The 12139-nt window shown below is 40.8% G+C and overlaps 1 protein-coding gene across 4 annotated transcripts in view; it reads right to left on the reverse strand.

The window, feature by feature from the left end:
- Positions 1-3596: 3596 nt before the first annotated feature.
- Positions 3597-12139, reverse strand: part of RNLS (renalase, FAD dependent amine oxidase) — a 134265-nt gene continuing 125722 nt past the window's right edge. For all 4 annotated transcript variants that reach the window (XM_054035364.1, XM_054035365.1, XM_054035366.1 and 1 more), the window contains one exon: positions 3597-7185. In XM_054035364.1, coding sequence (XP_053891339.1) covers positions 7033-7185 — 153 coding nt within the window. In that variant the 3' untranslated portion in view covers positions 3597-7032. The remainder of the gene's footprint in view (positions 7186-12139) is intronic.

Below are 12139 nucleotides of genomic sequence, written 5' to 3' on the forward strand. Positions count from 1 at the left end.
CTGTTGTCTGAGGATATTCCTGTTCTCAGCACTTTCTCTGTTGCTTAATTTCTAAGAACAGCTTTATACAGCAACCATCTTCCTTCAACAGTGCAAAATTTTTGCTTGCCAGCTACATGTAACTGATACACGTACAGCTGATCCTAGTCAGAAATGACTGCTGACTCTCACAAGAATTCTAGGGCAAACAATTTTATAGCGGAAGAGAAAATACCTAAATTATTTTATGGTGATACAATGTAAATATAGCTCTCTCTCTCTTTCTTCCAAGCAGCAGGGCCTTGATTTTGGTATTTAAATTTCCTTATTGGAGATTTAATGACACAACTGGTTCTAAATATATAAATGTAGGCGGTTTACTCAATCAAATTCTGAGTAACTGCATTCACTCCATAACATTCTTCACAAAGATTCCTTTAAAAAGGGGCTTGCATAAAGCAAAATTGAAAGGACAGCATAGTTGAGTGAGAACAAGCTTACTGGTACATGAGGCATCCTGGATTCTTTGCTCACCCAAGCTCCTTATAAATTCAACTGGAGATCTGGGTGCTCAAGGAACTCAGAGTGGGGCACTTACTTTTCCTGCATTCCCTTTACTACTATGAAAGATGTGCTTCCTAATTAGGGCATTTCCCCTTGCAGGCCAGTTTCTCTTTCTGCTTGAATCTGCAGTGAAGTCATTATCTTGTGTTTATGACTCCATGGTCTGTTGCAGAGGAAACTATTGACAGGTCACAAATTCAGCATTATGTGGCTTCAATACGGGATGAAAAAGTAGATGGGCTGTGAGGGAGAAAAGCCCTCGTTAAAACAAATGGCTTTGGTAATTAAAGTTGATATGACAAATAATGTTTAAAAAAAAAGTGAAAGGTGAATGGATTTATATTCCTCCTTGAGATAGTGATTTTCTTCCCCAGTTAAAACCATCCAATACAAAATCTCTCAGCTTTTAAAGAAATTGAACTTCAAATAAGCCATTCGTATATTTCAATCAAAGTCAATTTTAACAACCATGTTATATTGCTCTTGATTTCTGGTGATATCATAGTCTAATGGAGAAAATAAATTCTAAGGAATTCCTGTTCTGAAGAGAGAATGTACCCTGACTGAATCGCAGAACAGTATTTCCAGGCTGGTTTCATTGCCCTGCAGGGCATAGTTGCTTGTCACAGTATTTGCCCCATGAGAAGGACAAAAGAACTGGAAGGGTGTAAATTACAGAAATCTGAATCACAGCTCTGAGAGACTTTGCTCCAGGCAAGTCTGCAGAAAGACACCCCGTTAAGTTTGTGAATTCTCAGAAGTCAATACGAGGAGCATGGATGAATGAAGTAAGAATACTGATTTTTGTGTGTCTTTTTCTGATTCACTGAATCCATGGCTGTTGAATTGCAGCTCTTATTTTGACAGGAGGCAGCTGTTTAAGTTGAAAGTCTACCACTAACTCCAACAGACAGAATGTGAAGCCTGGCTGCACGGTACATAAGAGACAGCAGGACAGATTCTGATATGAGTAACATGAGTGTAAACCTTGAGTAATTTAATTGATTTTGATATTCTCCATTGCATTTAGTGAAGTTAATCTGGATTTACACTGAGGTATCAGAATAAGGATCTCAATGACGTACTATTTTTCAATAGACACAATACATTGGTAAAACTCTTCCTATTTTTTCCAAGACTTCTTTCTCCCTTCAGAAATATCAAAGGTAAAAAATACTGCTCAATTATTATAATTTGTCATCCTCTGCCCCTAAGCAGGACCTGTGAGGAGACAGTTTATTAATACAGCTTCTTCAATGCTGCATCACAAAGGTTCATTTCAACTAAGACTGTGCTTACTAGCCAGTATGTATTAAATCAAGCAACAACTAAATCGATTTCTCACTTGAATACATTTATTTCAAACGTGATCAGTGTTTTGCAGCTGCTCTGATTATTTTTTTTTAAGTTCTTGTTTGAAATTGGAAGTATTGTGTCCATGCATTGCTCCTCCAAGAGTGACATGGGCACATTTATAACACTTTCCACTATTCCTGGCAATGGGTTTCATGAGACAGTTCTACAGCTTGGTCTCAATGGTCTTTTAAACAACATGGACCATTTGAAGTCTGGCTTCCTTTGTGATTTGTACAGCGCTGCACATGTACAGGTTTTTGTTTTTTAAATAGATATACCTAATAGAAAGAATTTGACATTAAAAGCAGAAGTGCTATGAAGCATACTTAGGTACTTCATAAAACCTAAAGTTTAAGAAAATGTTTGTTTAGTGTAACTTAAAATGTAACATTAATAATGGACACTGTTGTGAGTATTAGATTTTGGCTTCTTGTCAGAGCTTTCAGATACCCCCAAAAGATGCAGGGTTTTATTAAGAAAAAGCAGTCTGAGTGGTAGTAACTTCTTGGACACATGGCTAATATGTGAGATATGTAATATCTGAGGGCAGGTCTACACTTAAAACACAGCAGTGGCACAGCTGTGCCAGTGCTGGTGTAGTGCTTCAGTGTAGACACTACTATGCTGATGGGAGAGCTTCTCCCGTCGGTGTAGTTAATCCACCTCCCTGAGAGGCAGTAGCTAGGTCAACGGGAGAAGACCTCCTGTCGACATAGCACTGTCTACGCCTGGGTTTAGGTCGGTATAACAGTGTCACTCAGAGATGTGGAGTTTTCACACCCCTGAGCAACGTCATTATACCGATGTAAGTTTATAGTATAGGCTTGGCTTGAGAGTATGCAGTGCAATTGTAGTGGTGTCAGGCCCAGGATATCTGAGAGACAAGATGGGTGAGGTAATAACAGTAAGAAGAGTGGCCTCTTAGAATATATACTAACTACTTATATATAGATGTGGAGTCTCCACCCACCAACTGTCCTATGACTGCAGAGGTGTTAAAAGGCCACTCTATCTTGAATGGTCCCTTACAATATGCTAAACAATCTATTCCACCTTGCCATGACACTGGGGGTGCCTTTCCTAGACTTGGAGAAGAGCTCTATGTGGCTCAAAAGCTTGTTTGTATCACCAACAGAAGTTGGTGCAATAAACGATATTACCTCATCCACCTTGTCTGCTCTGAGAGTGACATTTTTATCCTGGCTGCAAGCCAGAAGAATACCTAATACTTCCAAATTGCTAAATATGACTTATGCGCCGCTGTAAGGTATGCAGTATAGCCGCTCTTTGTTGGCAGGAGAGACCACTCCCAAACCACTCCCATCGAGGGGCAGTAGCTTTGTCAGCAGGACAGTGTCTCCTGCTGACAAAGTGCTGTCCACACTGGTGTTTTTCATCGGTAAAACTTTTGTCGGTCAGGGCTGTGGTTTTTTTCACACCCTTGACCGATAAAAGTTTTACCGATGCAAGTGTAGTGTAGACATAGCCTTAGTGGAGGGGCTAATTAAAATAAAATTTTAAAATAGGTGTCTAAATTCAGTAGGGAATGTCTGTTGTAGTAATGTAGATTTAATATATGGGCCAAAGGTGTTAACGTGACCCTATCACTGTCCAGCATTAAACAGTGCTAAACAAGGTGTGGGGTTTGGCATACAGAGACCTCAGTCTACTTATCACCATGAAAAAGGCACCATTGATACATTATTTTAATCTTTTATTAATGATAAAAGAAGGAAAAATATTTGGAAAATAAAACATTGAATAAGGCTTTCATTTTAACAGCATCCCTTGTTCTCTTTTCGTTTAGCCGGAGAAAGTTTTGGAAGGAAAAACACCCTGGTTTGACAATCTCTTTGATGGTAATAAACTATCATGAGAAAAAGTTAGTTGCTGCTGCTTTTGTAAAGCTCAATCCTATTTCATCCCAGCTGGTGGTTGGGATTCAGCTGTAGCTGGTAGAGGTGGAGATGTCATCTGGGTCTATTTCTCTGGCTCAGTCTAGTCAAGACACCTTTTAGGCTTTCATTATCCTGATCCTGGGTCCCAGGAGATGGTGGGGATAGCAGCCATGACGGCAAAGTTTCTCCAGTAGTCTCCAACTGTACTTTCATATTTTTGCCCCCGCCCCCATATCTCTTTTTTTCTTCCTTGTTTTTAAGGACCCCAAAAGGGTGGAATCTCCCATCTCCTTATTTTGTCCACCAGTTATATTGTATTCTGTGTTGTAATTTAAATCAAAGTGTATATTATTTTTTATTACAAATATTTTCACTGTAAAAATGAAAAATAGTGGGCCGTAGTTTGCCCACCTCTGCTCTAAAATGTTACATTGTTTTATTTTTGAATGCAGGTTTTTTTGTACATAATTCTACATTTGTAAGTTCAACTTTCATGATAAAGAGATTGCACTACAGTATTAGGTGAATTGAAAAATACAATTTCTTTCGATTTTTTACAGTTCAAATACTTGTAATCAAAAATAAATATAAAGCGAGCACTGTACACTTTGTATTCTGTGTTGTAATTGAAATCAATATATTTGAAAATGTAGAAAATATCAAAAAATATTAAATGGAATTCTATTATTGTTTAAACGTGTGATTAATCGCATGATTAATTTTTTAATCATGTGATTAATCACACACTATTTTTTTTAATCGCTTGACAGCCCTAGTTTTAATGTTTTTAGTGTAGCTACTGTAACTCTGAACCTGGAAAGCCATCACCAGTTTTATTCCTGTTATTACACAGTTATGTAATTATGCTCATGTGAAGTCCTTTTATACACTTTTTCTTTGCATTTGTTATCCACTAAAGCAATGGCACATTCTTCTATAGTTGATTTTCCTGTACCTTTTCTATAGTCGCTAGAGTGCACTCTGTTTAAGAGGCGAAGGATCAATTTCTCTTCAGGCAGCAAAGGGTCAAAGAACTGAGGCATGATGCATTATTCGCTGAACCACTAATCTGGCAAATACTGAACTATTTTAAGTGCATCTATTTTCTGGTCCAGTAATGGGGTGGGTGTGTTAGTTAAATTCACTGACGTTAACTTAGTGTTACAACTTAGTGTTACAGCCCAGATGCAAAAGTACATATTAGAAAATACTATGAGATAACAAATCTAATGACATGAGATATATACATTTGTATGTCCACCTGTATTCTTTCTAGCACTATCTTCTTTCTTCCTTTCACAGGTACAGGCTGTTTATTTCTGGTTGCACCACTTTTAGGATAGGCAGCACATTTTATTGGTACTTCATCTCTAGAAGCAAAGAAATAAATCCTTCTCTGAGCTTGCAGAAAGCTGTCAGTAACATGTTCTGAATTTAAAGCCAGCGTTACTTGACTAGTAATAAAGATAAATATACCACCTAAGAAATACAAAAAACAGATTACCCCAGAGCACAGATTATGATCTAATTAAGTAAATAATGTTACCAGTCATCTTGCACTGGATATTGGATTTTCTATTACATTTGGGCCCAACCCTGTGCTGCACAAGTGTGATAGTGAGGGGAGTGGGAGCCACTGTTTGCTTGCATGGTAGGACTGCAACGTAAGACAGCGTGGGGGACAGGGACAGGAACAATGATGGGGACGTGCAGGCAGTAACTACCCTGGCTGGCACACTATAGCCCCACAGACGTGATCTTTTGTCTTGGAAACACAGTCAGACCCTTGACTAGCCCAGTGGGTAATGCAGCTGGCTCTAGGCAGTGAGTACATTCTGCTTCTTTTTAGAAGGGCAGTAAGATGTGGCCCACCCCACGTTCTCCAGAGCCCCAGTGATCAACCTTACCCATTCCACTCTGCACCAGAAGGACCTATCAAATGTATGTTGGATGGTTGGGGGCAGTGCTAGGTGAAAGAACTTTGGGGCCCTATGCAGTATGGCAACTGGAGCTGTGTGTGTTCCCCCAGTGGGGCGTGGAATGTCAGGTCCTGCCCCTGGGGGTGTTGGAGAGTGAGCCTCCTCCATGTTCACCCCACAGCAACTCCTGTCCTGCAGGCTGGCCTGGGTCCCAATCTAAAGTGTTGGCTCTTGCCACAGCATGCAGGCAGGATCATGCCCATGTAATGCCCCACCCCCTTCTTGGTGCTGGATGGTTTGTAGTTGTTGTAGGGTGTGTGTGTTCCCTCCCTCCCCTGATGGTAGTAGGGTCCCTCTGAGATGTGGGAGAGGGGGCCTGGTTCACATTGGTTAATCTGGGGGACATACTAGGTGGTGATATTATTCTACTCTGTCACCTCCATGACTTCAGAGAGTAAGGACAGGATTTTATTCTGAATATGTACTATATAGCTCCTGAAGAACTTCTTGATGTAGGCCAAGATTTTCAAACATGGGTGTCTAAAGTTAGGCTCCCAAGTCAGCTTAGGCACTGATTTTAATAATCAGATTTTAATAATCAATTTTAATAAATGGCCTGATTTTTCAAAAATACTGAGCACCCAGGAGTCTTGCTGCCTTCACTGGGGGCTGCTGGGTACTCAGTACCTCTGGGGGAAAAAGGACACTTATTTAGATACCTAACTATGGATTTAGCAGGCCAACTTTTGGCAACCACATCTGAAAAGTGTACTTGTAACTGTTACAGCCACTTGTTAAACTGGTTCTGTGTGCTGGGTTCCCACTAAGAGAGATGCTGGAACAATTTGTATAGCGGGGGTGCTGAGAGCCATTGAACCAAACTGTAAACCCTGTTTATAATGGAAACCATGTCATGCCAGGAGTTGTTGCAGCACCCCAAGTTCCAGCATCTATGCCGATTGGTCTCATTGAGAGTTTTGGGCAAAGATCAAGAGCTGACAATAGTGTGTATTCCTAGGGTAAAATTTTCAGACATACCTAGGGGCCTTTTTAAAGGTACTGCGTTGCCCCATATGACATTTCAAAAGCATCTTTTACCCTTTCAGCTTGTAATACCAGATGAAATCAATGGGCAAAAAGATAGTGGAATCAGGCCATCAGAAGAGTTTCCTTTATAGTAGAATAGCAAAATACGTACCGGGGTCCTCAACATTTATTTCCATTCAAACAGATATAAGCAATTTTTGATGTTTTTTTCTAATGTAAAATGTAGGCCGTAAATTTCACCATAAAACTAAAACTATATGTAGACCGCTTTATAAATTAGTCTTTAAAGCCTCGACAATACATATGGCAGAATCTATGCACCCATCAAAGTTGGAATGAGTAAATCCATCGCCCCCACACACCAGGAGAGGTTTGATGTGAAGAGTCATTTGTCCTGGACAACTGGGGATGGCTTTTGTAACCTGCAAAAGAAAAATATATGGGAAGAAGGATAAGCAAATATTTATTACTCTGCATCCTGTATCTGATTCTGGCAATAAGGGCCAAAATATCACATAAAATGTTGACATTTTGATTTTGCTCATGAAAATACTTTATAGCCAAACTATAAGATCACCTTATTCTCATAAGTAGTGCCACTGACCGCTTGGCCCTTAGGAAGCACTTAGCTATGACCTTAGATAATTCACATACACCTCCCCACATTATTATAATATTTATGATTTATGGTTATGCTTATTATGTGCTATGGGGTTTCCAAATAATCAAGAGGGATGGTCCTGGCTCAGAGGAGCTCAAAGGACAGAGACAATTAGACACAAATTAGGGTTATGACAGTGAGCAATTTACATAGATGTCAACCTGATTCACTGTTAGTAAGTGCAGCTGAAGTGGGTCTACAAGAGGGATTTAAATATGGACAGGCTAGAGGCCTTGTGAATGATCCAGGGAGGTTGTATCTAGGGTTACCATTCGTCCGGATTTACCCGGACATGTCCTCCTTTTTGTGCTAAAAATAGCGTCCGGGGGGAATTTGTAAAGCACTCACAATGTCCGGGATTTCCCCCCTCCCCCGGAGCGGCTGGGAGGGCTGCAGGAAAGTCCCGGGCTGGACTCTGGAGCAGCTGGAGAGGAGCTCCACCCTGCATTCTGAGCAAGTGTCTCAGCACAAAGTGCAGCCCTCCCCTTTTGCAACTGGGAGCGGTTTCTGCCATGCAGGGTAGCAAAACGGGAGCGAGAGCACTTTGTGCTGATACAAGGGCAGCTCTCCCCTGCAACCCGGTCCGGACCAGGGACCGGGTTTTGTTGTGCAGGGCCAGGGACCGGGTTTTGTTGTGCTGGGGAGCTCAGCCACGTGTCCGGCTCGCACAGAGCCCAACACCCTGTTCTGAGCAGCAGGGTAAGGGGGGGCAGGAGAAGGGGCAGGGAGGTTCTGGAGGGGGCAGTCAAGAAACGGGGGGGGGGGCTTTTTGGGGGGAGTGGAGAAAGTTTTGGGCAGTCAGGGTACAGGTAGGGGGTAGGGTCCTGGTGGGCAGTTGGGGGGGGGTCTTAGGAGGGGGCAGTTAGGGGACAAGGAACAGGGAGTCTTAGGTAGGGGGTGGGGTTCTGGAGGGCAGTTAGGAGCAGGGGTCCCAGGAGGGGGCAGTCAGGGGACAAGGAGCGGGGGGGTAGGGGGCTGGGAGTTCTGGGGGGGAGCTGTCAGGGGGCAGGGGTGGGGAGAGGGATCGGAGCAGTCAGGGGACAGGGAGCAGAGGGGTTTAGATGGGTTGGGAGTTCTGGGGGGGGCTGTCAGGGGGTGGGGAGTGGTTGGATGGGGCGTGGGAGTCCCAGGGGTCTGTCTGGGGGTGGGGGTGTGGATAAAGGTTGGGGCAGTCAGGGGACAAGAGGCAGGGAGGCTTAGATAGTCCTGGGGGGCAGTTAGGGGCAGGGGTCCCAGGAGGGGGTAGTCAGGGGACAAGGAACGGGGGGAGGGTTGGGAGGTCAGGGGGGGCGGGAAGTGGGAGGGGCAGGGGCGGGGCTAGGGCGGGGCTCCTCCCGTCCTCTTTTTTGCTCGCTGAAATATGGTAACCCTATTGTATCATGCATGAAAAAGACAAATAATTGATTGTGAGAAACAAACTACATTTTCTCTTCAACTACAAAAATTGACCATTCCTTTGTAAAGCGCTTTGAGATCTACAAGTGAAACACAAGAGCTATGATTTGTAGACTAATGGGTTAATATGCTAAAGATTATTCTGTAATATGACTCCAAAATGCATGAACATTCACTTAATTTTTTTAAAGTAAGAGATTCTTATAGGCCTCTCTTTAAAAAAAGAAAGAAAGAAAGTAAACTGTATATTTCAAAACCCATAAACAATTCCGCCCTAGTTAGGCTGAATCCTTGCACGCTAGTTTCCTACCTGCAGCAAATTTTCATGGCCACTTACTAACACCACTACAAATAGAATTTTGTAACCAAGACATCCTCTGGACTTTTGTGTCCGGGGCACGAGCTGGTACTGCTATAATTCCATACAAGCCCTTTATTTAGAAAATGCCAATGTACTTTCAGCCAAATAAATACTATACTTAGGAGGGTGTGTATATGTGTGTGTGTGTGTGTGTGTGTGTGTGTGTGTGTGTGTGCATGTGTGTCTGTGGTCTTCAAAGATAGAACTGCACTAAGTATCAAGAATACAAATATCTCACTCTTCAAAGAATTGTAAAATCAATTCAAGAGAAAAGGAAGACTTTTTGGCTCTGCGATAGAATGTACAGACTAATTTTCTGAAAACTGCAAAGAGAATACCAGGCAATTAGTTAGATGTGTGCATAATTTGAGGCCGAGCATGTTATTTTTAAATAAACAAGGAAGAAAAGTTTTAATAAAAAAAAAACTATTTAAAGTTACTTTGCTTCATTGACTTCCCAGTCTTTTTTGTCCTTTTTAATTCAATAGGATATACACATACTGGGCCAGGCTCACTGGTTTGTTCTGGCTGCTTTCCCCTGCTCCAGCAATGCAAAGCAGCCATAAGCCTCACATAACTGGTCAGTTAAGCTCAGTTTACAGCTGCTTCACCTTACTAAATCAGTGCAAAGCAGCTGGAGTGTGACAGCGAGTTTTGTATCTGTAATCTTCCATATTTAAAAAAAATGATTTGTTCATAGCTCTAAAAGAACACAAAAGAATTAAAGCATCTTTTTTGCTATCGGTATAGCATGTCAAAGAGTCTAGTCACATTTCTAAGACCTTTGGTTTGAACGAATGTTTGTGGTATAAACCATTTCAGCACCGGGGCTGATGTAGGCTTCTTTACACACTGCCAACCCAGAACCTACCAATTTGACATAAATGGGCAAAATATTCTATGTCAGAAACATGCATGAATCTCCCTTTAACTCCCCATGTGTATCTGAGATAAAAAATTGGTTCTACAGTTGTGCTTTGACCTGGGCAAGTCAGGATGGACCTGAGAACTTTGTAAATAGTGAGGAGTCATGTGCATGTAACCTAGGGTGGAATGTGGCTCACATGTGTTTCTAACTTGTTCATTGTGTGTTCTTTTTTGGGAAAAGGCTGCTCTATGGAATTCCCAAGGTACTTATTTTAGCATCTATAGGCCTGTTTACAGAAACACAGAGTAATATAAACAAACAGAGCAGAGACCGGCACAAACACTGATGCAAATGGCAATAACTGTTTACATGTTTATAGATATGGAATTTGTCCAGTCTCTTGAAAAGGCTAGAACCACAGATCTATGTCAACAGTTCAAACATTCTGTCTAGCATTTAACAAACTTCCAGCACAGATAAAAGAAAACACTGAATTATTAAAAGGGCATCTTCATCTCACTTTCTCATGTCCAACTAGTTGACTTTTTCTGCCTCAGAAACCTTAAACATGCTTATGTACAATCTTTCTTCATCTGCGTCATAAAGTGTTGTGCATTTTTATGGTACTGAGCAATAAATAATAATATACATGAGGATCTCCATGGCACTTTCAACTTTTTTACTTCCCTCATCTGCATTGGACTAAACTCTTTTCTAACGGAGGAGAGTTGGATGCAAACTCTCTCTGGAGTATACAAAACCATCCCTGAGGTAAGCAGAGGTGTCACTTATAAATGACAGCAGCTTCAAACAACCACAAAGTTGTACTGTACATAATGTAAACCAATTGCTATTCTGGCAACAGGTGAAAAATGGGATACCAGACAAGGATGCTGTTGGGAAAACACACAGATCTCATAGGACACATTTTTCTTAACATCAGTTACAGATGAAGATACTACTTATTACTTGTGATGCTGCATTATTTTATATTTTCTTATCACAAAGACTGGCAAACAGAAAAAACTTTACACTTTTCATTTTTGTAAAAATGTATATAATATGACAAAAGCAGCAGAGGGTCCTGTGGCACCTTTGAGACTAACAGAAGTACCGGGAGCATAAGCTTTCTTATGCTCCCAGTACTTCTGTTAGTCTCAAAGGTGCCACAGGACCCTCTGTTGCTTTTTACAGATTCAGACTAACACGGCTACCCCTCTGATACTATAATATGACAGATTAACAAAGAATTAATACCAGCATTTGTATCATAAATGTAAAAATGATGCACAACTGAAGTGTCACACATTGGAAAATACTGGGGATGAAGCAGTGGGGGAGGGGAATGCCATGAGTACAGATAGATTCCGTTCTCCCCCTATTTTCTGACTATGAAAATTTTTGTTTCAATTTTTCACTGAAATTTATTTTTCATCACAATTTTCTGATCAACGCTATCCATGAGAGAGATGGCACATTCCTTCATAATGATCCATCTGATATTTGCATGTCTGAAACAGCAATGTAATTCTAATTTAAGAATGACACTTCTATATACACTTTCTGGCAAAATTAGAGAGCAATAGTTTTGCATATTAAATGGAATGCATCAGTGACAAAAAACTGAATAAATTTTACATTATATAGATCTCTCTATCACACTGTATATATTTTACTATAATTTATAATACTTCAAAATAATGTTAACATATGGCATTGCTTTTACCTGTTTTATAGAATTTGCTCTCAATTCCCATCACCCACATTCCTTCTCTTTTTGTTTGCGCTCTCCTCAATCATCATAATTTGTAAAATTGTGATATTACAATCCTGCACAGGATTCTAAATGTTCAATGTCTTGTGATAGTGAATGTTGTTCTTTTTTGTCTACACAGTGCTCTCTCTCTGTAGTGTTTCATTACCTTTACATATTTTTTATTATAAAATTGGTATGGGGGGGAATGATCATTTGCAGTATAGGCACATGGACACAAAGTATTGGTAATACTTATTTGCTGTGAAAATGACTGTGAAGTCTGTAGGCCTGAGTCAAAGCCCATTGAAATCTATGGGAATCTTTCAATGGGATTT

This window comes from Malaclemys terrapin, chromosome 7 (genome assembly GCF_027887155.1).
Source record: "Malaclemys terrapin pileata isolate rMalTer1 chromosome 7, rMalTer1.hap1, whole genome shotgun sequence".
Lineage (NCBI taxonomy): Eukaryota > Metazoa > Chordata > Testudines > Emydidae > Malaclemys > Malaclemys terrapin.